The sequence below is a fragment of the Tursiops truncatus genome, chromosome 11 (assembly GCF_011762595.2).
Source record: "Tursiops truncatus isolate mTurTru1 chromosome 11, mTurTru1.mat.Y, whole genome shotgun sequence".
Classification (NCBI taxonomy): domain Eukaryota; kingdom Metazoa; phylum Chordata; class Mammalia; order Artiodactyla; family Delphinidae; genus Tursiops; species Tursiops truncatus.
In genome coordinates, this window is record NC_047044.1 from 10045289 (window position 1) to 10073053 (window position 27765).

General features: G+C 52.6%; 1 protein-coding gene and 1 long non-coding RNA gene across 2 annotated transcripts; one reads left to right on the top strand and one right to left on the bottom strand.

Moving 5' to 3' along the window:
• Positions 1-150: 150 nt before the first annotated feature.
• Positions 151-27534, top strand: BAIAP2L2 (BAR/IMD domain containing adaptor protein 2 like 2). The gene is made up of 14 exons (XM_073788194.1): positions 151-667; positions 1763-1838; positions 2543-2629; positions 3111-3172; positions 11915-11986; positions 12210-12326; positions 13147-13293; positions 22738-22890; positions 23212-23350; positions 23518-23740; positions 25892-26050; positions 26383-26590; positions 27055-27098; positions 27299-27534. The coding sequence occupies exons 1-14, from the start codon at positions 617-619 to the stop codon at positions 27372-27374; spliced, it is 1614 nt and encodes a 537-aa protein (XP_073644295.1). The 5' UTR covers positions 151-616; the 3' UTR covers positions 27375-27534.
• Positions 8040-18340, bottom strand: LOC141275813 (uncharacterized). The gene is made up of 2 exons (XR_012324185.1): positions 18168-18340; positions 8040-9582 (listed from the first exon to the last, which is right to left on the bottom strand). It is a non-coding gene; the product is annotated as an uncharacterized lncRNA (long non-coding RNA).
• Positions 27535-27765: the final 231 nt, after the last annotated feature.

A 27765-nucleotide genomic window follows, 5' to 3' on the forward strand; every position in this document is an offset into this window, starting at 1 on the left:
GTTTGTGCGGTCCCGTCTCTGGGTGGGCGGCAGCGGGCGGAGGAGCCTCAGCCCCTGGGCTGCAGGTCTGAGGGGCTCAGGGTAGAGAGGGGGCCTGAGAACAGTGACGAGCCATGGGTGACTTCCGCCTGCAGGGACGGACTTCCAGGGAGGGTCCGGGGGTGGTCACTGCACAGCTCGAGCCCAACAGGGTGGGCACTATCCAGTGTAGGCAGGTGGGAGGGCAGGGGTCCCCCAGAGCTAGGGGTCCCTGCTGGCCTGGGAAAGGCTCTTCCTTGAAGAGGAGGTGACCCAGGAGAGTGGCCATCCACGCGTGCCCACCGGTCCGCGGCTCAGAGGGGTAAATAATTGAAGCGCAGGTCACACGAACCCGCCCGCGTCACAGAATGCCTTCCCCGCCGGGTCTGGTTACGCCCCAGATCGCATTCTGACATCCCTGGCTGGTGAATAATTAAGCTGCCACCTCCTCCTTGGCCAGCCCTCCATCTCCGGGTCCCACTCTGCAGCCTCCTTCACAGCCCGCTGAGCAGTGGGCATTGGAGGGTACCGACCCCCGGTGCTCCCAGGCCTGCTAGTGCCACCAGCCTTCTACTCAGTGCCCGGGTGCACCCACTCCATGGCCCCCGAGATGGACCAGTTCTACAGGTCCACCATGGCCATCTACAAGGTGAGTGTGTGCGTGGCCCAGGCCCCGGCTGCCGCCCCCGCTCCCAGGGCTTGAAGGTCGGCCAGCTCTGGAGGACAGAGAGTGAGCATAGCAGCGGCGTGTTCCAGGAAAGAAGGCCTAGAACCAGGCTGGGCTGAGCAGTGGGCATGGGGGTGGGGGTCCCTGGGGGCAGTCGGCCACTCCAGCCCCAACCTGAGGCTCCCAGAGCACGGGTTCAGCCAGTGAGTGACAGGACTGCTGAGACAGACTCCCAAACACTGGATGAGGCAGGACAGCGCCCAGGGTGGCCTTAGCTGGGAGCAGGGGGCCCGCCCAAAGAGCTACCTGGCCGCCCCAGGGTAGGGGAGTCTCTCTTTGTCTCTTTCTCTCTGTGTCTCCCTGTCTGTCTCTCTCTGGTTTCTGAGCCCCTCACTCAAACTTCCTACTCGACTCCAGGGGGGTTGCTGCCGTCTCCATAGACATTTACTGAGCACCTACTGTGTGCAGGACACTTTCAACACGTAAACCTCACAACACCCTATCTTTGAGGTAGAAAATAATCACCCCATTTGATAGATAAGAAAACTGAGGCCAGAGAGGCTAAACAGCTAGTTCAAAGTCACCAAGGGAAGAAGAGGGGCTGCTGAGATTTGAATCAAGACCCAAGTCTAAGTCCTCAACACAGGGTGCTCTCCAGCTGGCCATGGCCTGCGGCGGCCCAAGGGACTCAGCCACAGCCTTGCTCCCCAGGGGCTCTTCTTTGAGCAGGGCAAGGTCTGCCCTTGCCCCTGAGGTGGCTGAACTCAAGGCAGCGCTGAGCCACGCCCAGCTGGGCGCTGTGACAGACCACAGGCTGCAGCCAGTGGGAGGAGAACCTTCCAGGCACGAGTTCCTGCTGGGCAGGTGGTGATCTGGAGCCGGCCAAGGGGACCCCGGTCTGGATCCTGGCCTCTGAGGTCCTTGCAGCCGATAGCCAGAATTCTGGGTGACTCCAGGTTTCTAGGCGGGCTCCCCTGAGTCAGGCTTCTCACTGGGGTTGGGGGTGCCCTGATCCTGAGGCCCATCATTCCGTCTTCCTCTCCCCATCTCTACCCTCCCACCACCCTTGGACTCCAGAGCATCATGGAGCAGTTCAACCCCGCCCTGGAGAACCTGGTGTACCTGGGGAACAACTACCTCCGGGCCTTCCACGGTGAGTGCCAGGCCCTGCAGGCTCTCAAAACCCCAACGACACACACTTCTCTATGTCACCCTGATGCTGCCACTGAGCCCACTGCCATACCCAGGCCACCTCTGCACCCCCAGCCTGGCACCCTGACCTGCCCCACTTCCAGCCACCTACAGCCAGACCTCACCACTCGCTCAGCGCCTGTGCAAACAGCTCCCATCTCCCCCATTTCCCAGCAACTGCCCCACCCCCAGAGCTAATCAGCAGAGGGTTGTGAGCCACCTGCCGAGGGACAAGCCAGGGACACACCCAGAGCTGAGTGTCACCCAATCCCTCCCCGCCCTTTAGGACTTCAGAGTCCTCACAGCAGTGACCTCAGCCCGTGCCACCCCCAGACCCACTTGATGCCTCACAACACACCTGCCCACGCCCTCCCGGGCACACACAGATGCCTGCACCCCGCCCCCTCCCAGACAGAAACAGGCCGAGGCCCTGCGCCCTGCCCCGCAGGGAGAGCCCATCCCCCGCTTTTTCACCCCCCCTCCTCTGGCCGATGCCCCCTCTCCACACACGCTGCCCAGGGCACCCCATCCCTGTCACTCACACCTACGCCAGAGCCCGAGGCATCCCCTCCACACCCTCTCCTGCCAGAAGGAGAGGCCTCCAGAAGTGGGGAGGGGCACACGGAGGAGGGCTCCGGGGCTGGACGCGTCCCTCTCTCCACGCAGCTCTGTCTGAGGCGGCAGAGGTGTACTTCAACGCCATCCAGAAGATCGGGGAGCAGGCCCTGCAGAGCTCCACCTCGCAGATTCTGGGTGAGGCACGCCTCTTCCCCTCCATCTCCCCCACTCATCTTCTTAGGCCTGGGGGACACTCCTCCTAGCCCCCCTCCCCCACCGGCCTCCTCCTGTGTTCCAGGCTCCGGGCCCCCCTCTGCCTGCCTCCCTGGTGCCTCCCCTCAGGCCCGGGACCGGCCTTGTCCCCCATTCTCAGGTCCCAGAGAGGGTTCCTTTTACAGTCTGGCCCTTCCAGGAAGTCCCCCCCAAAGACACAGGTCTTGCAGCCCAAGGCCCAGAGCCCAGACTCTTGTCTGGAGCCAGGGCCCCTCCGCTCCCCTCCCTGCAGGACTTTGCCATGGCTGGGACAGGTGCTGCCAGAGGCCCTGAGTCGTATGGGGAACCCCTGGAATTTGGTCCCCAAATCCAGCCTTGGGCAGGCCCTTCTGACAGCTGCTGGTGGGAAGAGGGTGGGCAGGGTAGGTCCCCGCACTGAAGCTGCTGCTCTCTGTGCCTCCAGGTGAGATCTTGGTGCAGATGTCCGACACCCAGCGGCACTTGAACTCTGACCTGGAGGTGGTGGTGAGTCCCAGACCCCACAGCCTGGAGGGGTCACTTGGGAGAGTGGGCTGCGTTCTATGGGGGACGAGGGTCTCCACACCCTTCCTCAGAGAGGACTTTGGTGACATGACAACTGCGGCTGCCCTTTTGGGCACCTGCCAGGGCCCAGCTCTGCTGGGCACAATTACCTGCACATCTTGTTCAAGCTCCAGCAACCTGGGAGGCAGGTGCCATTTCTATCCCCATTTGACAGAGGAGGAAACTGAGTCTCAGGGATCTAGCCACTCGCCCAAGATTCCAGAGTGAGTGGAGGAGCCAGGAAGCGAAAGGACCGTCACCCACGTGCATCAGGCCCTGCCCCTACCTGCCTCCCCAGGGAGCAGCCAGTGATCTGACCTTACACACCTAGGAGAAAACCCTTCCACGGCCCTGCCACCTGCAGAACTAAACCCAGCCCCTCGCTAAGGGGTTCCAGGTCCTGCTGAGCCAGCAGCCTCCCTGGCGCCTCCAGTCACAGCCCAGCCAGCCGGAAGAGCTGCCCTCTGCAGACACGCCTGGCGTCCCCACCATGGGCTGCTGTCACGCTGTTCTCTCAGCCTAGGACCCACCCACCCCCACCCCTGCTGGCCAGTACAGTCACCCCCTCCTCCAGGAAGCCTCCCCTGACTCCTGGGCAAGTTCAGTCTCTCCTCCCTCTGGACTTCAACAGATGCTTCTATCCATTCTTAGCAAGTGTGTGGTGAAGAAAACCAGCTCTGCAGCCAGAGCACCTGGGTTCAAAGCCCAGCTCCACCAGTTACTGGCTTTGTGACCTTGGACAAGCTACTTAACCTCTATGGCTCAGTGTATCTGTCTGTGAAATGGACGTAATCATAATAACTGCCTTGCGGGATTCTTGTGAGCATTAATTGTATTAATAAGTATAAACTATTGACCTTGGCAGCTGTAGCCTTCTATGTACCTTAGCTGTGATCATTAGAAGCAGAATTTACCCCCATCTCTATCCCTGCCAAGACTGGAAGCTGTGCCAGGGCTGGGACGCGGTCTTCTCTGTAACTCCAGGGCCTGGGACAGGGACCTGGGACCAAGCAGGGCTTCACTGACTGGGAAGGAAAGAATACGCTTTGAAAAGGGAGCGGGGCTGGGCCAGAGGGAGAGGGCCTTCCAGAGGTTGCCGGGGGCTGAGCAGGTGCAGAGATGGCATCGGGCAGAAGAGAGCTGGGGATGGGAGGCAGGCAGAGAGGGAAAGGTGGGCGGGGCTGGGTGTGAGGAACCTTGGAAAGTCCGGAAGGAAATTTCAACTAATCGTGGAAGTGCACGGTTCTCAAACGTGTGTGTGGGAGACCACTGGAGGTCTGGATACTCTTTGGGGACACCATAAAGTACTCATCAGTTTGGTAACCATGTTGAAATGGGGAACAAATTCACCAGCAGAAAACATGCATCCACTACACTCGATAAAACCAGGACCCTTGGTCCCTCTCCTAGGCACTTTGAGGCTTAGCGCTAAGCCCGTGCCACCTCCTGGGGCTTGGGCGGGGAGTTACAGAGCAAGGGTCACGCTGGCAGCCTGCAACTTCCTGTCCTTGTGTCTGATGGCTCTCCATGTCACCTGTGGCACACCTGGGCTGGACGCGGACGAGTGTCACCCAGGCCTGCTCTGTAAGGAGAGCTGCCTTCTTTGGGTACCAGCGTCTTGGCTGTGACAACAGGGCAGGGCCCTTGGCCAGAGCCATACTGGGCCGAACACGCCAGAGGCCACCTCCCCCTTGGGCTCATTCATTCGACAACTATTTACTGCCCTGTGCCAGGTACTGCTATGGGTACGGGGGATACAGCAGACAAAACCCCCTGCTCTCCCCAAGGGGGAACCAGACAAAACCCGGGACAAGTAAGTGAGTACAGATGTGATGGGTTAGATGCAAAATAAGCTATGGAGAAAAATAGACCAGGGAAGGGGGGTAGCAAGTATTGGAGGGATGCAATTTTTAACAGATGCTCGAGGTGAAAGGCACTAGAAAGGTGACATTGAGAAGAGGCCTGATGGAGGTGGGGAGTGCGTGGGAGACACCTGCAAAAAGAGTGTCCTGGGCAGAGGGATCGGCACATGGGAAGGCTTGAGGAGGCCCACGTGGCCGGAGTGGAGGCAGTGAAGGCCAGCGTGGAGATGACCAGCCGCTAAAGGGGCTGGGCCTTGAGGGCATTGTCGGAACTCCGGCCATGCCTCTGCGTGTATTGAGCAAAGGAATGACAGGATCTGACTCAAGTTAGGTTTTCCAAAACCAAACCTTTTTTATTGTAAACTAAAATACAGGCATAGAAAGTGTCACTGAACAAATTCGAGCTTAATGAATCATTACAAGGCAAACCACCTTTGAAACTCCCACCCCGGTCAGGAGCTTTGCCAGCCTTTCCTGGAGCCCTTCTACATGCCCCCATCAAATCACAGACCCCCTCTTCCTCCAAAAGGGACCACTGGTCCAACACTGCCTTGTGTTTCTTCGTAATTGATCACCCAGTTGTATGTCCCTGGATGCTAGAATTTGTCTTGCTCTCTTTTTTTAAATATGTCTTTGAGTCTCTTTTAATCTACTGGCTCCCCCTCCATCCCTTTCTTTTCCTTACCATTTATCTGTGAAGGGCCTGGGACCTTTTGACCTGTTGGTTTTCCAAACACTCCTCATGCAGCTCAGCTTGTTCCTCTGTCCTCTGGACCCAGAAGCTTGATCAGACTCAGGTTCCATCCGTTTGGCAAGACTAGAGTGGGTGCTGGCTTCTTCCATCAGGAGGCATGTGGCTCCTGCCGCCTTGTGACGGTAACAGCAATGGAGGCTGTGTGTCCGCACCCACTCGTACGTGGAGTTACGAGATGCTGCTATTCTGCTCTTTCACTTATGAACTGGAATATTTCTCTAAAGAGACGTTTCTTCTTATGTGCTATTTTTTACCCAGTGGCACGCTTCTTATGGGAAAGACAGGATAAAGGCTTATTCCCGCCTTGTCAGCTTCCAAGATCATGAATTTTCTCCCTGTCATCCTCTGAAGGTGACCAGTTAGCTTTATTTTTTTACTAGTACCATCATTATAATATTTTTTAGTATCATATTTTTTAGTATCTAGTCAGTCTCATAGACCTAAACATATTTGTTGTGTTTTACTCCTTTGCGATCATTATTTCACTGAAGCTGAAAAGGTCCCCGCTTTGACCAGCAGAAGCCTCTTCAGTCTGGCGCACAAGTCCTTTGTCCTGGTTCGGACAGTCTCCTTGCTATCCAGCCTGACGAGATGTTCTGCCCTCATCTGGTACTTTGCTGCTCTACACGTAGAATCAGCCATCTCTCCACGAAGCCCTGTTTTTATTTTTTGCTTTTAGTGGAAAGTGGTATTTCAAGACCATAATCTGGGCACTAGGGGTGTCCATTGGGTTGATCGTTGCTCCTAGGCTTTTTCAGTGGCCAGTGCTATACAGACATATATACATACACATATGCATATAATAGATATGCTACAGATGCCTAGATACATAGATATATGCCTAGATACATACCTAGATACATACACACATAGATACATACATACATTTGTACAAACATATATATACACATACATACGTGACAATATATATAGTTAAAGATAGAACACTTCATAAATTCATACTGATACTTCCAATTCAGATTCAGCACTAGATTTTTACTTAACCTCTTCCCTATTGCACCAGTATCTCTTTTGTTTCACATCAAGAATCCTGATTCTTGGGAATTCCCTAGTGGTCCAATGGTTAGGACTCCATGCTTTCACTGCCAAGGGTGCGGGTTCAATCCCTGGTCAGGGAACTAAGATCCTGCAAGCCGTGCGGCGCAGCCCAAAAAAAAAAAAAAAAAAAGTCCTGATTCTTAAGGATACAGAGAATGAAAGAATAAGAATATCCCATAGTTACCGTTTGCTTTATCTCATGTTACATATACACAACAGTCTCTGAATAATGATAGTAATTCTACCACCACCAATATGATTTCTGAGAACTGTTAAAATCTGGTTTGCATTTGCTCTCCCCAGCATCTCCCCGCTTTCAAAATACAGGCATGCTTTGGAGATATCGTGGGTTCTGTTCCAGACTATCGCAAAAAAGCAAATATCACAATAAAGAGAGTCACACAAATTTTTTGGTTTCCCTGTGCATATAAGTTATGTCTACACTATACTGCAGTCTATTAAGTGTACAATAACATTATGTCAAAAAAACAATGTTCATACCTTAATTTAAAAGTACTTTATTGCCAAAAAATGCTAACCATCATATAAGCCATCAGCAAGTCGTAATGTTTTGCAATAGTAACATCAAAGATCACTGATCACAGATCACCGTAACAGATTATGACAATAATAAAAAAGTCTGAGCTACTGCGAGAATTACTACAATGTGACACAGACACAAAGTAAGCAAATGCTGTTGGAAAAATGGCACCGATAGACCTGCTCGACGTAAAGTTGCCACAAATCTTCCACGTGTGAAAAACGCAGTATGTGCAGCTGTGCTTGTCCACACTGTCAGGACCCAGAGCTGCTGCGCCTTGCTTGCTCCCCTTTCACCCTCATTGATCTTTGTTTACAAGTAACCACATATTTAATGTTCACCTCAAACCACGTGTCCATGTCTTGCTCGTCGTTTTGGCCTTGTTCTGACTGTCCCCACAGGAAGGGCTCGTGTGAACAATGTTCTCTGAGTTCTGACACCAAGATAACAGCTTGTTCTCCTGATACCTGAAAGCCAGATTTGCTGGATATAAAATTCTTGGCTCACGTTTCATTCCTTCCTCCCTCCCTTCCTTCCTTCCTTCTTTCTTTCTTTCTTCCTTTTTCTTTCTTTCTTTCTTTCTTTCTTTCTTTCTTTCTTTCTTTCTTTCTTTCTTTCTTTCTTTCTTTCTTTCTTTCTTTCTTTCTTTCTTCCTTCCTTCCTTCCTTTCTTTCTTTCTCTCTTTTCTTTCTTTTTCTTTCATCTTGAATGTTGCTGTTGAAAAGTCTGATAATCTATTTCTTCCATTGTAAATCACTTGCTTTTTTTGCCTTAGATGCCCAATTTTTTTCTTTTTCTGAAATCTAGTAACTTTTCCAGACTATTTCTTGATATTGGTCAGTCTGGGACAATATTCTTAGTTATGTGGTATACTCTTTCAATATGTAGTTTGAAATCTTTCTTTTTTTTTAATTTCAGGAAACTTGTCTGGAATTATGATTTTTAGACTTTTTTTTTGTTCTCTTTCTCTGCGTTTCTTCTTCAGGGACTCCTATTATCTGTGTGTTAGACCTTCATAGCCTGTCTTCAGTATTTGTCTCTTCCTCTTGGCTGAATGGACCCCATATTGTCATATGGATGAGACTGGAGTTTGGGGGAGGATCTGGGCTGGGACATACATCTGGGAGGCATCAGCCAGTGGACTGCATGAGCTCACCAAGGGAGTGGTGTAGATAGAGAAGGGAAGAGGCCCATGGCTGAGCCCCGGGGCAACTCAACCTTCGGGGACCAGGGAGATGAGGGACACTGAGCAAAGGACAGAGAAGAGGCAGCTGGGGCGTGTGAGGAAAACAAGGAGAGGGTGGTGGGCTGGAAGCTGAGGGAGGAACTTGTCTCAGGAGGAGCGAGTGGCCAACTGTGTCCAATGATGATGAAGGGGCAAGTTGGGTGAGTCCTGAGAATTGATCATGGGGCTTAGCGAGGTGCCGTCTCAGGGATTTTGAGAACAACACTCTTTCTGGCGTGGTGGGGCAGGAGCCTGATGGAGGGTGTTCAAGAGCAAATGGGAAGAAAGGAGCTGGGGTCAGCCCACAGAGACAATTCTTTCAAAGGGATTTTCCTGAATCAAAAGCAAAAGGATTTCTCAAGTTACTGGAAAAACTCGATACGTAGAACTTACAGTGCATGTTCTCAGCAGTGGGTCTGCTCTCAGCTTCTGTACTGAGGGGCTCACAGGACCCCGCTAATGGAGCGTGTCCCAGGGGGAGGGGAGCAGGGCACGGCAGCCTCTGTTCTGACTTGCTGGGAATTCCTCAGCCTGCCCTGGGTTTGGTGACTTTGTTGTTTCAGAAGCCACCGGCTAATTATAGGCAGTCCTGTGGTTCCCCCACAGCAAGAGTTCAAAGTTCTCTTCAAGTATCAACATCTTATTAGATCGATTTCTTCGAGAGCTTGACAATGACTTTCCATTAAACCACTGATGCCTGGGCCCCGTCTGATTGCGGCATCCTGGGTCTGTGTCCTCTATGCTGTTGGCGATCACAGCCAAGCCCTGGTAACGAGAAGAATTACAATCCACCTGCTTTAATCCTGTCCTGCTCTAATGCATGTTTCCGTGGCGTGACATAGTCCCTACGCGACTAGAAGCAGGAGTCATACCCTATGACGTGGAAGGTGGCTTGTTCATAAGTGAGGTTTCCTAGGCGAGGGGAGGGGAAAGTTAGGAATTAGGAAGAAGGGTAAAGCCCCCAGCTTGTCTGCTGCACTGAGAGAAATAGCCCTTCAGGCTGTTTTTTTTTTTTTTTTTTTTTGTACACGGGCCTCTCACCGTTGTGGCCTCTCCCGTTGCGGAGCACAGGCTCCGGACGCGCAGCCTCAGCGGCCATGGTTCACGGGCCCAGCCACTCCGCGGCATGTGGAATCCTCCCGGACCAGGGCATGAACCCGCGTCCTCTGCATCGGCAGGCGGACTCTCAACCACTGCGCCACCTGGGAAGCCCCAGGCTGTATTTTAAGAACATTTTAAAAGAGCTCCTGCACCCAGGCCTCCCTGGGGAGGACAAGCACCCCCCAGCCTCCCAGGTCTCTCAGCTGGGGTTGGGTGTCGCAGCTTCCCATTTCCACCATCATGACAGCCCCACCTCCTCCTGAACCACCTCAACAAGCCAGCTCTGCAGTAATTCAGGTGTTGCCAGTGTGTCCATTCTATTGGTTTTGTGCATTTTTAATATTTTCCACGGCCTTAGGTGTGGTTCAAGTTCATGTCTCCAGGTACCATTCACCGTCTCTATTAATGCTCTGGTTGCCACGTTGCCTGAGTTTTGAGCATCAGTCCCAACCCTGCATCTTCCATAAGCCCTGTTGTTTAATTGAGTGATCTGGCAGGATGTGGCAGTTTTCAGGAACATACCTCCTGTGTTGGAGCAGAACCTTGAACCGGGAGGTCCCGCAGGTATAGGTCAGGAAGGCTCACTTCCTTACTGCCTGGATCCAGCAGAAAAGGGCCCCCATGGGGCAGAAATGGGGACTCAGAAAGGCTTGTAACACTGATCCCGTGCCCCCCCCCCGAAACACACACTGGCAGCCGCACTCAGGGGTTTAAGGCCCGGCTCGTCCTGAGGGGGCCACACCCAAGCTCCCTTATAGAGCAGTTAGCAAGGTTTCAGAAACAACTGTGGAAGAAAAACTGAGAACTTTTATAATTTACTGGTCTTTCCTGACGGCCAGCATTCCTTTTCCTGAGGGACAGAGCTCCCACAGCACAGCTTGGGGACACCCCTGGCAGGAGGCAGGATCCACCCAGCGTTCTTTTTTTTGTTTTTAAAGTCTTTATTGAATTTGTTACAATATTGCTTCTGTTTTATGCTTTGGTTTTTTGGCTGCGAGGCATGTGGGATCTTAGCTCCCCGACCAGGGACCGAACCTGCACACCCTGCATTGGAAGGCGAAGTCTTAACGACTGGACCGCCAGGGAAATCCCCCACCGAGGGTTCTTGAGCCGGGACTCCTGAGGGGAAAGGCCAGGCAGACAGAGAAGGCTGAGCAGAGTTGGAAGTGTCCCCAGAGGCGGCAGCAGGATGGGAGATGCTCCTCTTTGCAAAGAGTACAGATGGAAGGATTTAGGTCTGATGTCCTAACAACACGGAGTGACCCAGGGAGCACTGATGGGGGACACAGGGGAACATGCCAGCTGGCCACCAAGGCCCACAGAATCAAGCTCATTGGGTTCTAGGGCTGGACCTTAGGGACCATCTGGGCAAAACTTTCCTATTACAGATGGGGAAACTGAGGCCCAGGGAGGGGCAGCAACTCATCCAAAGTTACAGGGCAAATTGGAGGCAGAACCAAAACGGCTAGAACGAAGCTTTTCTGAGCCTGAGCCCCAAAGCCTTCCTGGTCCTCCTGGTCACCCAAGTGGTCAGCCACCTCCTTCTCACCTGTCACGGGAACCTGCCACCCCAGTGAAGCCCTCAACAGTTGTGAGCTCTTTTGCTGGGCCAGGCCCAGCCCACGGTGCTGGGGCCACAGAGATGGGACAGATCTTGTTCATGCTGCCCATACAAACAGGCTATGACCAGGGGCCCAGCAAGAAATTCCATCTTATGGCTGGAGGAGCGAACAGTGAACAAACAAGTTGTACACATGCCAGAAACAAAATGAGAGAGTGATGAATTCTGCCTGAGGAGTCGGGGGCCTCCCAGCAGAGGGGGCAGTGAAGCTGGTATTTGAAGACTGGTAGGAAATTCCAGGCATAATCAAGGCACAGACTGAGACTAAGAACCGGAAGATGTCGACACATTTATGGAGGATGTGTTTCAAGCCAGGGACTGCACTAAATGTTTTGTGTGTTTAACCATTTAATCCTCCATCCAAATAGGTGCTCTTGTTTTACCCATTTCTCTGATGATTGGCGAGGTGCCTGGTGTGTTAGGAATGCAGTGGGCAATGTATTGGAGTGAGCAGTGCAAGGAACTCTGGGGCCTGGGGATGATAGGGCCGCCCTGATCACCCCCACCCTGCACTCCACACAGGTGCAGACATTCCATGGAGACCTGCTGCAGCACATGGAGAAGAACACCAAGCTGGACATGCAGTTCATCAAAGTGAGTCTGGCCACGCATCCTGGCCCCACAGCCCATCACCAGCAGGACCGTCTCTCCCCTTTTGAGGGATGGGCACACTGAGGCCAGCGCTGGGCATTGACTGGCCCCAGGTTATACACGTTCCCACCTGAGTCCCTGCCCCTGTCCAGTACTCTGGCCCATAAGCCAGGTGCCTTGAGCTCTTTGACACGGGGGTCTCCCTCCTCTCTCCACCCCATCCAAGGACAGCCGCCAGCACTACGAGATGGAGTACCGCCACCGAGCCGCCAACCTGGAGAAGTGCATGTCCCAGCTGTGGCGTATGGAGCGCAAGAGGGACAAGAATGCGCGGGAGATGAAGGTGCAGGGGCTGGGGGCGACACGGGGCTCCGAGGGGACCCCCAACACCCGCTGGAGCTCTCCCACCCAGCACTGGCCCACCTCCAGGAGCGTGTCCCGCCCCACCCTGTGTGGCAAGCATAGCTGGAGAGGTCAGCCAGCCCCTGGCGTGTGGGCATCACTGTCTCAGGGACACCCTCAGCGCCGCTCCTTGTCCTGTCGCTGCCTGGCCCTCCCCACACTCCCCTGGCCTCCTTGCTTCTCCTACTTCATTGAGAAAACCTGAGGCCCTCAGCACGCTGCTCCTGATCAAGGTAGCAAAGGCAGAATCCACCAGCAGCCCCGCCACCCTCCCCCTCCCTCCTGCCCCCTGGCTAAGGCCAGCCCCTCCTCCCGAGCTCAGGGCCCCATCCTTGGCCCCTGCCTTCAAGACCTCTACCTCCTTTCCTGCCCCCTCTTCTGGCTCCTTTAATAAGCTCATATCTCTCCTCTTTGAAATCTTCGCTCCCAAGTAGGGGGTTATTAATCAATTAATTTGCATTTTCATTAAACCAACTCTCTCACTTCTGTGCTTGGCCCTGTGCCAGAAGGATGGCTCAGACACCAGTCCTACCTGGGAGAAGTGCCCGGGCCAGAGGGCAGGCAGAACCCAGGCTCGTGAGGATGAGGATACACACGAGAGGGCAGGCCCAGAAGCGAGGGCAGGCTGGGTGCTCAGGGGAGGCTTCCGAGAGGAGGTGGCTGGTTCAGGAAGGAGAGAGAGGCTTCAGACAGCTGGCACTCGTGGGAGTGGGATGAGGGACACACCCCCTGCCTCCAGCCAGAATCCCCTTTTCCCCCAGGAGAGCGTGAACCGGCTGCATGCGCAGATGCAGGCCTTCGTGTCTGAGAGTCAGCGGGCAGCTGAACTGGAAGAGAAGCGGCGCTACCGCTTCCTGGCTGAGAAGCACCTTCTGCTTTCCAACACCTTCCTGCAGTTTTTTGGCCGGGTGAGCTGGGGCTGGGGGGACAGCTAAATGAAGCCTTCTGGGGGCTGTGCGCTCTGTGAGCTGGCTGTGCATGGGAATTCCCCTCCCTTCCTCCCCATTCCCTTCTTTCCTTCCACCCTGGAGATATTTATTTTACTTATTTACTCTCTCCATCTATTTCTTTATTCGTATCAGCACATATTCATTCATTTATTGTCATGATTTTTTAAAATTCTCACATTCAGTAGCTAATTCCTGCATTTATTCATTCACGTATGGACCATTTAGTTTTTTCATTCCTGTTTACATACACTCACTATTCACAAAATCATTAACTCATAGGTTTATTCAATTACTGTCTATGAATTTTCTCATGGTATTTAAATCTTCTATGGTCTTGCTTTGTCTGATCTGCTAGACTATTGTATTTCTAGTGGATTTTGCTTTCTGCATTTAGCTGCCATGTTGTTTAGTGCTGTGGGGTTTATGACTTGACTATTATACCTTCTCTGTAAATATTGCCATTTATGTATATAATATATCTCATAATCCAGTCTGATACTTTTAATGCCACTTTGACATTAATATTGCCCTTCCTACTTTCTCTTTTCTTATCTTTAAGTGTTTTATGTTACAAAGATATAGCTCAGTTTTGACTTTTGACCAGTCTGACTGTCTATGTCTTCCAGTAGGAGAATTCAGTTCATTCCCGTTTAACCGAACAACTGATATACCTGCCCTACTCTTTCTGGATAACTTGAGTTAACTGTATTTACTTTGCCGTTTCCTCTTTTTCTCCCATTCTTGTTCTCGTCAGTTTGATAAAATATCCATTCCTCTGTCAACTTTAACAATATAATAGCCAGTTATTTTACCAGCAAAAGCAAGCTTATTCAGGAACAGTCAGAGGAACTGCAATGCACGTTACGTGAAGTATGGCAGACCACGCGCAAATCCAGACAACAGGGACTGACAGCTTGTTTTATGGAGAAAAGAGAGGAGTTGGGAGGGGCTGTAATAACCAGAGAGTCCATTGGAGGAAGCTGGGAGTCCAAAGTATGGAGGTTTCTCATTGGTTGGGCTGCTACAGTCTGATTGGCTGGGCTGTCACAGGGGTGGGGGTTGGGGGAGAAGTTTTCTTCTGCTGCTGGGTAACAAAGTAGGCACCAACTTCCTGTGGGAGATGTGGGCTTGCTTCTCTTCCTGCTTGGAATAATTGAGGCTACGTAGCAGGGTATGTGAGCTCCCCCTACAGGCCTGCCCCTACCCCAGTTTTAGCTGAGAGTCATTTAATTTATTTAATTCCACATCCCTCTCCCCTTTATTATTTTGGAAAGCCTATTGTTCTTTTCATCTCTGCTCATGATGACCTCACTCTGTGACCCTCATAATCATATATATTTGTCTATTATGTTTTTCAAAAAATAATGCCCACCCCCCACACACACACTACTTGGTCCTTTGCTCCCCTCACCCCATAAGGGGAGACCTTGCGAAGGATTTTCCTGCCCTCCCTGATGCTCTAAGATGAGGCTTGTAACGTCTGTGCTCCTCTTCTAATCCTTCCAAACCACCACCTCTTGGTTTTGCCAAGAAACTTCAGGACTTTTAGTTCCAGACCCTCACTAGTCATTTCTTTGCAGCATGGCCCTTCTATTTCAAGAATCTGTACTTAGATTACATATATTACCATGGCCAGTGCACCACCATCGTCCACTAACATTTCACCACACATAGGATCAGATACAATGCTTACCACTGTTTTCAATCCTTTTCACCTCCCGCTGTCTTGAGGTTTCTGTTTTGATGAATTGGCATGGCTGGAGAACTTGCATGAGTATTTTCTGCATATACACTGTCGGAATCCTTGCATCTCTGCAAATGTCTCACTTTTACCCTGCTGGTGAGGGCATATCGGCTGGTTGAAGGAGCGGCAGCCTTTTTTTTTCTCATGGTCCAAGATGATTTGCCCCTGTTTTCTAGTGCTCGGTGTTGTAGGTGCTAAGTCAGGTGCTGGTCTGTCTCCTTTCCCTTTTAAGTAACAGGCTCTTTCTCTGTGGATGCTTGGAGATTTTCTGTGTCCTTGCAACTCGGAGCTTGTCCCGGTACCACCTAGATGAGTGCCTGTCAGTGGCCCTTCAGCCTGCAGGCTCAAGTCTTTCTTCAGGTCTGGGGAGCTATTTCCTCTTCTGTTTCTTTAATTATTATCTCTCTGCCATCATTACCTTTTCTCTTGCTGGAACTCCAGTCATTTGAGCCTCCACATCTATGACCATCTTCTCCCCCACTATGTCTATTTCATTTCTTCTTGCTCAGTATTTTGAGATATTTCTCCTCCTTGATCTGCAAGCGACTGATTCTGTTCTCAACAGGACTGTCCTCTCTCTCTTTTTTTTTTTTTAACATCTTTATTGGAGTATAATTGCTTTACAATGGTGTGTTAGGTTCTGCTTTATAACAAAGTGAATCAGCTATATATATACATATATCCCCATATCTCCTCCCTCTTGCGTCTCCCTCCCACCCTCCCTATCCCACCCCGGACTGTTCATCTGTTCAATTTTAAATCTTAACATCATGCTTTGTCTGGGTAAGAAGGTCTTTGTTTTGCAGTAAGTACCCTTATCAAGTCCTTGTTAAGCTTGTCACTCCCTCCTCTCAGCTGCCAGGGTGGTTTGCTGTGTTCTCCTCGCTGACCACTGGGTCCTCCACTAGATGCCTTGTTTCTTTCCTTTGCCTCCTCATGGTCCTGTTCCCACTCTGGGTTGAGCTGAACTGCGAGGGCTCAGGCAGTGGTGCTGGCAAATGTGGGGGGGGCAAGAGAATGGAGCAATCTCTACCCAGTGGGACCCCACTCTGCCCCAGGTCTTCCTTTTGCAAGCATCAGCTGTCACTCAGCCTCTCATGTGGAGAACCACAGTAGACAGGGCTTCTAGGGAAGGTTGTACAGGTTGTGTACTGCACAAGGAAGCCTGGCTGAGACTAGAGCTATGTTCTGCTCTCCAAGCTGAACATACTGGTGCAGACTGTGTTTGCCTGAAGAAAGGAGCATCATTACCTTTGCCATCCTCTAAAGAAGCCATCCTCTAAAGAAGATGTGATACACACACACACACACACACACACACACACACACTGGAATATTACTCAGCCATAAAAAATGAAATAATGCCATTTGCAGCAACATGGATGGACCTAGAGATTATTATATTAAGTGAAATAAGTCAAAGACAAATATCATATGTTCGTTTGTATCATTTTTTAGATTCCACATATATATGTCATATGATATATATGTCATATCATATATGTGGAATCTAAAAAATGATACAAATGAACTTATTTACAAAGCAGAAATAAACTCACAGACATAGAAACAAACTTATAGTTACCAAAGGCGATAGCAGAGGGTGGGGGGAGAGTTAAATTAGGAGTTTGGGATTAACATATGCACACTGCTATATATAAAAAAGGTAAACAACAAGGACCTAATGTATAGCACAGGGAACTATACTCAATATCTTGTAATAACCTATAATGGAAAAGAATCTGAAAAAGAATGTATATGTGTGTGTGTGTGTGTGTGTGTGTGTGCGCGCGTGTGTGTGAATCACTTTGCTAACACAACATTGTAAATTAACTATACTTCAATTTTTAAAAATTTATCAAGAAGGGCTTCCCTGGTGGCACAGTGGTTGAGAGTCTGCCTGCCGATTCAGGGGACACAGGTTCGTGCCCTGGTCCGGGAAGATCCCACATGCCGCGGAGCGGCTGGGCCCGTGAGCCATGGCCGCTGAGCCTGCGTGTCCAGAGCCTGTGCTCCGCAACGGGAGAGGCCACAACAGTGAGAGGCCCGCGTACCCCAAAAAAAAAAAAAAAAAAAAAAAAAATCAAGAAAATTAAAAAAAGAAAGAGGCCATTCTCTCACCAAATGTGTACCCACCAGGCTGTGTCCATCCAGACAGAACATCTGTTTCTAAATTACAAAGAAGTACCTTAGGGGCTAGCAGCTGCCCAAGCCTATGGATGGCTGGAACTCAGGAAAGCCAGCAGCCCCTCTCAGCGCACACTCAGGAGGGACACTTGATGTTGCCCTACCCAAGTGTCTCTGTGACTGCACTGCTCAGGCCCCTGAGCCCTGTTGCCTGGCCTCTCACTTGCAGATCCTCAGGCCCCGGCCAGCCCACTGGTGGTCAAAGTTCTGTCCTGCCTTCTGTGAAAGTCCAACAGGGGCCACATCCTCCCAGTCACCCTTCTTGCATGTGGACTTGCCCACCTCCCTGGCCTGGCCCAGCTGTTGACCCCTCTGGGGAGGGGGATGATGGAATCTGCAGGAGGGGAGGGGCCAGGTCTGTTGGGAAACCATCCTTCCATCATTCCCTAAAAATCCTTGCATTTTTCCAATGTCATTTGTTCATTCATTCATTTATTGAACACATAGTCTTTGAGCCCAGATGACATATCAGGCTCTGGTTCTATTTGGTATCTGAGAGAGACCCAGCCAGCCAGCCAGCCTCTCTTTCCTGATGCCACAAACATGGGCTCCGCTGCCCCTCCCCCAGCCTCATTGCTCTTTCCATTACTTTCTATTTCTTTGTATTCTTGTTCAGTTTCCCAAATACTGTGCCCTGGCTGCAAATTCTGGCAAGTGATTTCATTTCTGAGTCTCGTTTTCTTATCTGGAAAAGGAGGGAAATAATCGCCCCAGCAGAAGGTTGGTGCGATGGTGGAGCCTGGCCTATGCGGGAGCCCAGCGGGATTAGGTCCTCCTGCCCCTGCTCTCTCCCCTCCAAAGATGAAAACAAAGGCTCCCATTCAGGAGACCCGAGTGCTTGCAGTCAGCTGCCCCCAACAGCCGGCAGCCGACTCCCGCCTCCCCACTTCGGGGTCCTTACCTTGCCAGGTCCTCCCTGAGTCTCTGTTTCTGATCCCAGGGACCCTCTGGTGCTGAGCAGAGGTGGGAGACGTGGCTGGATCCAGTGACTGATCCCAGCCCCGGCTGACATTCTCCCACTCTCACCACCGCACCCAGCCCCGGGCTCAGGGCTCCGCCTTCTCCCACCCTACCCCACCCCCACTGAGTGATCCTTCAGGGAGGAGCTGCTGCTTCTTCCTTTAAACAGTTGTATTGAGATATAATTCACACACCATGAAATTCACCCATTTAAAGTGTGCAATTCAACGGTGTAGTATAGGAACTTCCGTGGTGGTCCGGTGGGTAAGACTCCATTCTCCCAGTGCAGGGGGCCCGTGTTCCATTCCTGGTCAGGGAACTAGATCCCACATGCTGCAACTAAAAGGTCCCACATGCTGCAAGTAAGACCCGGCACAGCCAAAATAAATAAATATTTTTTAAAAAGTGGTGTGGTATATTCACATCCATTGCCTCAAGTCAACTTTAGAACATTTCATTACTGCTAAAAAAAAAAAAAATCAGTACTCCTTAGCGGTCATTCCTTGATCCTCCCATTCCCCCTTGCTCTAAGCCACCACTAATCTACTTTCTGTCTCTATAGATTTGCCTCTTCTGGCAATTTCATACGAAAGGAATCATACAATATGTGGCCCTTTGTGACTGGTTTCTTTCACTGAACGTCGTGTTTTTCAAGTTCATCAGTATTGGAGCATGTGTCCATACACCATTCCTTTTTATTGCCAGATAGGATTCCATCATCGGGATGTGCCACATGTACTTACCCATTCATCAGCTGATGGACACCTGGCTTGTTTCTACCGTTTGGCTATTACGAATGGTGCTGCTATGGATATCCACGTAAAAGTTTTTCCGTGGACGTGTGTTTTCATTTCTCATGGGTATATAGGAGTGGAATTGCCGGACTGTATGGTAACTCTATGTTTAACTGTTTGAGGAACTTCCACACTCTTTCACCATTTTACAGTCCCACTACCAGTTTATGAGGTTTCCAATTTCTCCACATCCTTGCCAATACTTGTGACTGTCTTTTTGATTCCAGCCATCTGAGTGAGTGTGGAGTGGGATCTCATTATGGTTTTGATTTGCATTTCCCTGATGGCTGTTGATGCTGAGTATCTTTTCCTGTACCCACTGGCCGTGTGTACATCTTCTTTTGGAAGGAAACTGCTTTCTGCCTGTGTCTTGAACAGTTAGCCTCCAACATTAAGAGGAGAGCTGACTCCTCCGTTGGCTGCCTCCTGCTGAGTGATCGCCCCCTCAGAAGGGAGCTGTGGATTGAATGAACCAGACTTCCCCTAGGTACAGGGGAATAGGTAGCATGTTGTCTGACCCCGCTGGGCTTTAGGACATACACGATCTAACTCCTAAGACAGTGAAGCATAAATATTTACCTGTTAAGTATATCTGTACGCAGAATGCACAAGATTTAAAGAACTCTTCACAGGAAGGTGTCTTTCTCATCTGCCTCCAATAATCGGTCCTTGCTTAGTCCAAGTCTAGTCAATAACACGCCTTTCTACCTCACCGTCAGCTTCTCTGGGTTTATCGCAGTTGTGTAAGTATACCTCTAGGATAAATGCCTAGAAATGGGATTGGTGAGTCCAGGGATATAAGCATTGGCTGTACCAATTTACACTTTCACCAGCAATGGCGGAGATTCCCTGTTTCCTTGACAACAGTATGCAAGCAAACTTTTTGATTTTTGGTAATCAGAAAGATAAAAATGATATCTCAGTGTAGTTTTACACTTGTTACGCTTGTCTTATAAGTGAGATTGACATCTTTTCGTGTTTCAGAGCCATTTGATTTTCTTTACTGTGACAGGTCAGTATCTTTTCCTCCATTTTTCTTATGAATTTGTAGGAGCTCTTTATATGTTACTGAAATTAGCCCTTTCATAGTGATGAGTTGCAAATTATTTTCCCAGTTTGTTCTTTATCATTTGATTTTGCTTATTGTGAGTTTTGCCGTGGTAAAAAAATTATTTTTATTTAGTCAAATTTATCAGTCTTTTATAGTTTAGGGGGTTTGTATCATACTTAGAATGGCTTTTCTTTTTTTTAATATTTTTCTTACATGATTAATTTAATTTTTAAATTTTTGACTGCGTTGGGTCTTCATTGCTGCATGCAGGCTTTCTCTAGTTACGCCGAGCAGGGGCTACTCTTCGTTGCGGTGCGCGGGCTTCTCATTGCGGTGGCTTCTCTTGTTGCAGAGCACGGGCTCTAGGCACACAGGCTTCAGTAGTTGCGGCACGCAGGCTCAGTAGTTGTGGTTCACAGGCTCTAGAGCGCAGGCTCAGTAGTTGTGGTGCACAGGCTTAGTTGCTCCACGGCACGTGGGATCTACCCAGACCAGGGATCAAACCCGTGTCCCCTGCATTAGTAGGCAGGTTTTTAACCACTGAGCCACCAGGGAAGTCCCAGAATGGCTTTTCCACTCTGTAAATATTTTTAACATTCTCCCCTGGTCTCCTCTACGTTTCTTCCCAACCACTGGCTAAACTGCCTAAAGGCAGGGCTGAGGGGAGCCAGTGAAGTTGAGTGCCGTCCAGGCCAAGACTCAGTGCTGAGGCCATTACTCCGAGAACCCCCTAGCACCCTGGCAGGCACTTTCAAATTGGACAAAAACCCTTTTTTAAATACGATAAACAAAACTTAATGGTCTCACTTTGCTTACTGCCTCTGAAACAAGCGCACGAAGGCCTTTGGAGTTTTGTCTTTGTGCTGTTTTGCTAATTAACTATGCAAGGCAACAGAGGGGGCGGCCACCTAGCCACCAACTGGACTAGTTCCTCCTGCGACTTGAGGCACTGAGGCTTTCTGTTTTGCTGCCTGAGATCAAATTTTCAGCAGCTGGGCCAGACTGAAGGGAAAAATCATGGAAATGTAGTCACAGGAAGCTTCCTCAAGACAGACGAGTACAGGCCACTCCATTGCTTACTGGATGAGAGACCTCGAGCCAGTCATTAACTGCTCTGACCCTCAGCATCTTCTTCTATGAAATGAAGATAATAATGGCACCTACCTCGCAGGGCTCCTGGGAGAATCGAATAGGATAATGGAGGTAAAGTCTTTAACACTGGGCCTGGCACAGAGTAAATGCTCAGCAAAGGGAAGCTTTTATTATTCCTAAGGTGACAGTCCTGAACTTGGCCTTGAGGGATCGAGTATTGGAGTAGAAAATGGAGAGACACTGATAACTGGAGAGCAGAGTGTTTTGATTGTACCTAGGATGACCTGAGCGACAACACAGAGAGGTCAATGCCACTGAAAGAAGTTTTATTACATATCACCCTTCCCAAGAGAAAGGGTCATGACACACTACGCAGGGCCACATGGGAGTCGTACTGGGGGATGGTCAAGAGGCAGAAGGAGCCAGGGGAAAGCATGGCCCAGAACCTTTGTTATGGTTTCCATGGGAAGGGATGGGCAAAGACGGGTAAGCAAGTTTAAGTAAGTTTAGGATTGGATGGTTTGAATAATTTCAGTGGGCTCTGGGCTATAGGGGGTATTCTAATTGTCTGGTACCTGGCTTGGGTGATTTAGGGCAGGGGAAACTTTGGTTTGGTGTGTGAATTAGAAGGAGGTGATTGGGGATATGGGTTTTGGGTTGGTTGGTTTGCATATGAAAGGTGTGCTCCAAGCAAGCTGTTTATCTCTAGGAATTATCTGGCCCTGTGAGGTGCAGTCTTTTCAGATTGACAAGGCCTCACGATGTCAAAGCATCATAAAGTACAGAAAATTAAAAACATAATTAGTACACACAGCAGGTCTAACATTTAAAACCTCCCCACCCTAAGTTGTTATGGACTATGTGGTCAGTGGCTGAGTTTCCTGTCCTTGAAGGTATTCAGGCAGATACTAGAAAAGGGATGCTTATGTAAACTAAACGGATAGACTGGAAAAACTATTTGGATGTCTTCTTTTAGAAAACTACTCAAACTGGCTTAAACAGAAAAGGTGTTTATTATTTTAGTCACTGGGAAGTTCAAGGGTTTCAGGTACAGTTGGATCCAGGAGCACACAAGATGTCATCAGAAATTTGCCACTGTCTGTTGCTTAGTTGAAGTGTCCTATGCCGGCTTCGCTCTATCCATTTAGCAAACCCCGTGAGGTGAGAGAATATATTTTTCCAGATTGTTCCAGGGTAAGTTCCGGGACTGGGTTCTTTGGTAACAGTTTTTGGGTAGGTGCACATACCTGACTCCATCTCTGTAGCCAAGCCTGGACTGCACCCTTACCCCTGCATCAGACAGTGGGAGAGCCCCCGTCAAAGCACAAGACTGAGAGACGGGTCAGGGGAAACTCCTCCAGGAAAAGTGAGGGGCCTTTGACAAAAGACCGGGAGGGCTGGCCAGTGGGTGAACCCAAAGTGACCACAGCGATCTTTGGTTCCTTCCAGCTGGAAAGTCCGGTCATCCTCAGCTTGCAGGGCCCGAGTTCCCGGGTCTAGGATGCCAGTTTTGAGTCCCCGGGATTCTGGGGTCTGCTTGGATCTCGCTGACCCCCGTGTCCCCACCCGGCCAGGCCCGGGGGATGCTGCAGAACCGCGTGCTGCTGTGGAAGGAGCAGTCAGAGGCCAGCCGCAGTCCGTCGCGCGCCCACTCCCCGGGCCTGCTGGGCCCCTTGCTGGGGCCGCCCTACCCCTCGGGCCGCCTGACGCCCACCCGCCTGGACATGGTGAGGCCCTGGGCGCCCCCGCCGCCGCCGTTCGCGCCCCCGCCGCCGTTCGCGCCCCCGCCGCCCCCGGCACCCTCCGCGGGGCCCTGGGGCCTGAGGCCCTCCGCCTGGAGCCTCCTCCCCCCGAGGGTCCCGTCCTTCGAAGCGCCCCTCGGCCGGCCCTTCCGCCCCAGCGTGACCTCGGCGCCCCCGTGGTTGCTCGGCCGCAGGCCAGAGAACCCCTACGCCGCCGACGCCTGGGACTGGGGGTGGGGGCTGGACTAGGGCGCCGCGGCCCCGCCCCTCCCCGCCCCACCCTCCCCTGCCCGTCTCCCCTCGCAGCCCCAGAGGCCTCTGGGAGAGTTCGGCTCCCCACGCAGCCGGCACGGCTCCGGCTCCCACGGCCCCGAGCCCACTGAGGCGAGATACGCGTCCCAGCTGGAGCCAGACCGCCGGTCCCTGCCCCGGACGCCGTCCGCCTGTGAGTACCCCCGGCGCCCGAAGCGCAGAGGGAGGGCCAGGTACCCAGGTTGGGGACCCAGGGCCGGGAAGAGGAACCGAGATTGCGCTGCAGCAGGAGGGATCGAGGGTAGACGCCAGGGAGAACTTCCCACCCACGTGCCGCGGCGCTCTCCTGCCCCTCGGCAGCCTCGCTCTACAGCATCAGCACTGAGCGCTCGCGCTCCAACTCTTTCGGCGAGCGCCCGGGCTGCAGGGGCGGCGGCGGCGCCCGGCGAGTCCGCGCCCTGGTCTCCCATTCGGAGGGCGCCAACCACACGCTGCTGCGTTTCTCGGCCGGAGACGTTGTGGAGGTGCTGGTACCGGAGGCCCAGAACGGCTGGCTCTATGGCAAGCTGGAGGGCTCATCCACGTGAGTAAGAGCCTCGGGGCGCAGGGTGGGTTGGAAGGAGGACCGGAAAGCCTGGACTTCAGCTGCAACTGAGTCTTCCAGGATGGAGGCTGTCCCTGGGCCTTCGAACAACCCATCCCCCATCCCCCATCCCCTCCTCGTCCCACACCAGTTTCCTCATCCATTCAACGAGGGTAGGAAGAGTCTCTTTATCAAGTTCAGGGTGGTGGCCCTTGAGAGGGTGGTAGAGGATGGGGAATGGGAAGGTTCTCTCACAAGTGGGAACAATACAGAAACCCTATTGCTTGAGCACTTACTTTGCGCTTTACACTAAGAGAGGGGGCAGCTCGCCTTCTACCCTGAGGGAGTCCGCCAAGCTCTGACGGAGGGAATGGACAGAGAGGGGGGCCAGGCGCAGGGGCGGTGCTGGGACCTTGCAAGCTGAGTGTGCTCACCTCCTTGCAGTCAGGCGCAGTGGAAATCCTTAAAGAACATAAACGGGCTGCTTTTGACACCATGAGTAGAAGGGGGAGGCTAGGGAGTACACTGCAGTCGCGGTAAGCCCGGAGGAAAGCAGGGATCACTCTTTCTGCCAAAGAAAAAGGGGAAGGTGGGAGCTTGCTGGAGCCGGGCAATGCCCCCCACAGGGCTTTATGGGCAAGAGACTGTGTGGTGCCCACGCCCACTCACGCTAAGGAGAGAGGAATGAATGAGGACAAGAAGAGGGGATGAATGAATGGAGCGTCGACAGGGGAGTCAGCAAGTGCATGTGAGGGCGCTTGCCGAGATGGTCATGTGATTAGTAGATGGACAGGTGGAGGATGGATGAGGGCGTGATGGGGTGAGCAGGTGGACGCATGCTCCTGTGAGCAGATGGGTAGATGGAAGGGGGCATGGGAGGATGCACGGATGTGGGGTGCATGTATCGATTAATGGGTGACTGGAGAGGTGTGTGAGTGGGTTGATAGAGAGGCGGGCAGGTGGGCAAGTGCTGATGGATGGGTTAGTGGATTGGTGGTCCTTGGGTGGTTGCCCACGTGGATCATGGATGGGTGATGCATGGATGGGATGACGTGTAGATAGATGGGTGGATGGCAGGTGACCGCATGGATCAGGAATGAAAAGAGGAGCCGGTGGGTAGAGACGCAACTAAGAACAAGAGTAGTGGAAAAAACACCTGCTTTGCAGACCCGCATCAGAGGGTAGCAGGATGCCTCCCTGAAAGTCCCCAAAACAGGTGTGTAGCAAACCTCCTGGGGACCTGATTATAAAACCGCCCAGATCTGAGCTCTCAAACCGCGTTCCTGGGACATCGTTATTCTTTCTGTGACTCAGGTTAGGGAAAACAATGGCAAGTTTCATCAGTAGGCACTTGATGGTGAAGACAGAAGTAAAACGATCTGAAATGGTTTTACTCTGTCAGTTTGACTTGAAATAGCTTCCAGTTACCTACAGGTGAGAATGTTATTGATCGGGTTTGGGGCTCTAAGGTGGCTGTTTGGAGAACACTTTCCCAGATGTTCTGCAAGAATCTAATGGGTTCCGTGGAGTCTGAAAAGGCTAAGGAACATGGATCATAGTGCCTCTCCCTCAACCCTGGCTGCTCTGAAGATGCAGTAATGAGCCTCCAGCCAGACAAAGACTCCAAGACAGGGTGGCTGGGGTCACCGGGACCAGAGGGCCTATGGTGGAGGGTTGGTAGCCAGGCATCCCCGGCTCTGGTTCCCTATCCTCTGGGCTCCTACAGCTGCCTTTGGTCCCCCCAACCGGTCCCCTTTTCCTCACCCTTGTAATCATCTGTCTGTGGGTCTGTCTGCCCCCCCCACCCCGGCTGGCTGGGAGTCCCTGGGGAACAGGGACTGCATCTGGCTCTCCGTGGGCCCTCGTGTGGTGGATACTCAGCAAGTAGGGAATGAAGCTGTCACCACATGTCCTTGGATACAATGCTTTCCTTCTCGGATCTCCAGTTCCTCCTCGCTAAGGCGCCCCAGCCCCTGGTGGGACATGAGGCTGGATGAGTGACTTTGAATGTCAGGAAAGACCTCCTTCAGAGGATGAAATGAGTTACTCTTAGAGCCAGGCCTGGCACACAGCAGTGCCCAGTAATCATCTGCTCCTCTTAGAAACGGTGTTTTGACCACCATTGTCGGGCTTTTTGCTTCCACCCCACAGGAGCGGCTGGTTCCCCGAGGCCTATGTGAAGCCTCTGGAGGAGCTGCCCATGAATCCCATGAATGCCTTGAACCCCGTGACCTCCATGAATCCCACGAACCCCTTGAACCCAGTGACGTCCATGAACCCCATGAGCCCTATGAATGAGCTGCCTTCCAGGTACCGCTGTGGTCAGAGATGGGGCAGGGGCGGGGACTCCAGTGGGGGGTGGCCCCAGCCACCAGGAAGGGCATCTCTGAGCTGCAGTCCAGAGTTAGCCCAACCTCCTTCAGCTCCTGGAGAAAGGGCACCCCCATCTCTCTACGTGTGAAGGTCATGTGTCCATCCCTCTGCCTCCTCTCAGGACTGCCTTCAAGCCAAGTCTCCTCTCACCCAGGGGCAAGGGAGGAGGATGTAGGGTGCTCAGGGGCCCAGCAGATGGGGTGGGGGTGGGGGGTGCAGCAGGGCCTGACCCCTGACCCCCTTCCCGTCCCTCCTTTCTCTGGGCTCAGGTCCTACCCACTCCGGGGCAGCCACAGCCTTGATGACCTCCTGGACCGGCCAGGCAACTCCACAGCACCCTCAGACTACTGGGATGGCCAGTCCCGCTCCCGAACCCCGAGCCGGGTCCCGAGCTGCACCCCCAGCCCCGCATCTACACCCTTGCCTGGCAGCCGCCGAAGTAGCATGGGCAGCATGGGGGTGGCCAGTGACATCAAGGTGAGCCCCCTCCCCCAGGCTGCCCTCAACCCTGGGGTGGTCCGGTGGGCAGGAAGACTGGAGACCAGGTAACCCTCCCTGCCCTGCCATTGGCTCTGTCCAGCCTCAGTCTGCCCATCTGTGCCGGGAGGGGTGGGATGGGCTTCTGAGTGTGGGGTGGAGGGTGGGGGGAATGCATTCCTCTAGTGGTTGGGAGCCCTGGGCCCCTGCTGGGAGCACTGGAAAGGCCTCCCCTGGGGGCGGTGTTGGCCCTGGGAGGTGGCACTTTGGCCCAGAGGCTCCTCAAGTCTGAAACTCACAGCATCTTGGGTTTCGGAAGGCTGGGCCTCATTTCCCAGAAGCCTGGCGCTGCAGGGGCCTCTGGTCCAGTGCTCTGCCCTGCTGGATTGGGGAGTGGGGGGTGGGGCAGGGGCTCTCTTGCTCCTTCCCACCCAAACCTGGCCCTCCCTCCCCGCTCACTGCAGAAACTCATGTCCTGGGAGCAGCAACCCCCAGAGCTCTTCCCTCGGTGAGTCCTTGAGTGAGGGTCAGAGGGGGCCGGGCTCAGCAGAGGGCTGTGGAGGGGAGACAAAGGTGGGCGTGAGTGGAGGTGAACCGACGGGGACAGGAGGTAGGGGGGACACCTGGCTCAGATGCCCAGCTGCCTTCCCTGGATCCACAGCCAGCTGGGGACCTGGGCCCCTCTCATCCCCTCCTCTCCCCCAACAGGGGCACAAACCCCTTTGCCACCGTAAAGCTGCGTCCCACTGTCACCAATGACCGCTCAGCGCCCCTCATCCACTGAGGTGCCTTCCTCCACCAGGGGTCTGAGGTCGTCCCCCCGACACCTGCCTGGGAGCTGCCCAGAGCTGGCAGCAGCAGAAGCAGCAGCAGTGGATCCAAGGAGCCGGGGCCCTGGTACCGGGGGCAGCTGCCCTTCCCCAGACCACGCCCCAGCCTGAGCAGTTCCAAAGGCGCCGGCCTGGGGTCTGGGGACTTCAAAATAAAGCAGCCGGAAGTGGGGGACAGAACCATTTCTTCCCCTCCAGGGGCCCCGGACTCTCCCTGGGGGCCTGCCTCATGCCCCCCAACCTCTTTCCCCCTTCTCTGTCCCACTGGGGAGGAGCCCCTCGCACACCCCCTCCCCTGCCCCACGCACCTCCCCTGTTTAACTTTTGTAAACGGTGAGAAATAAA

Coding starts and splice junctions, on each gene's coding strand:
- BAIAP2L2 (XM_073788194.1), top strand. CDS start 617: ATGGCCCCCGAGATGGACCAGTTCTACAGGTCCACCATGGCCATCTAC. Junction 1,839..2,542: donor CTACCTCCGGGCCTTCCACG/GTGAGTGCCAGG, acceptor CTCTCCACGCAG/CTCTGTCTGAGGCGGCAGAG. Junction 26,051..26,382: donor ATGAATGAGCTGCCTTCCAG/GTACCGCTGTGG, acceptor CTCTGGGCTCAG/GTCCTACCCACTCCGGGGCA.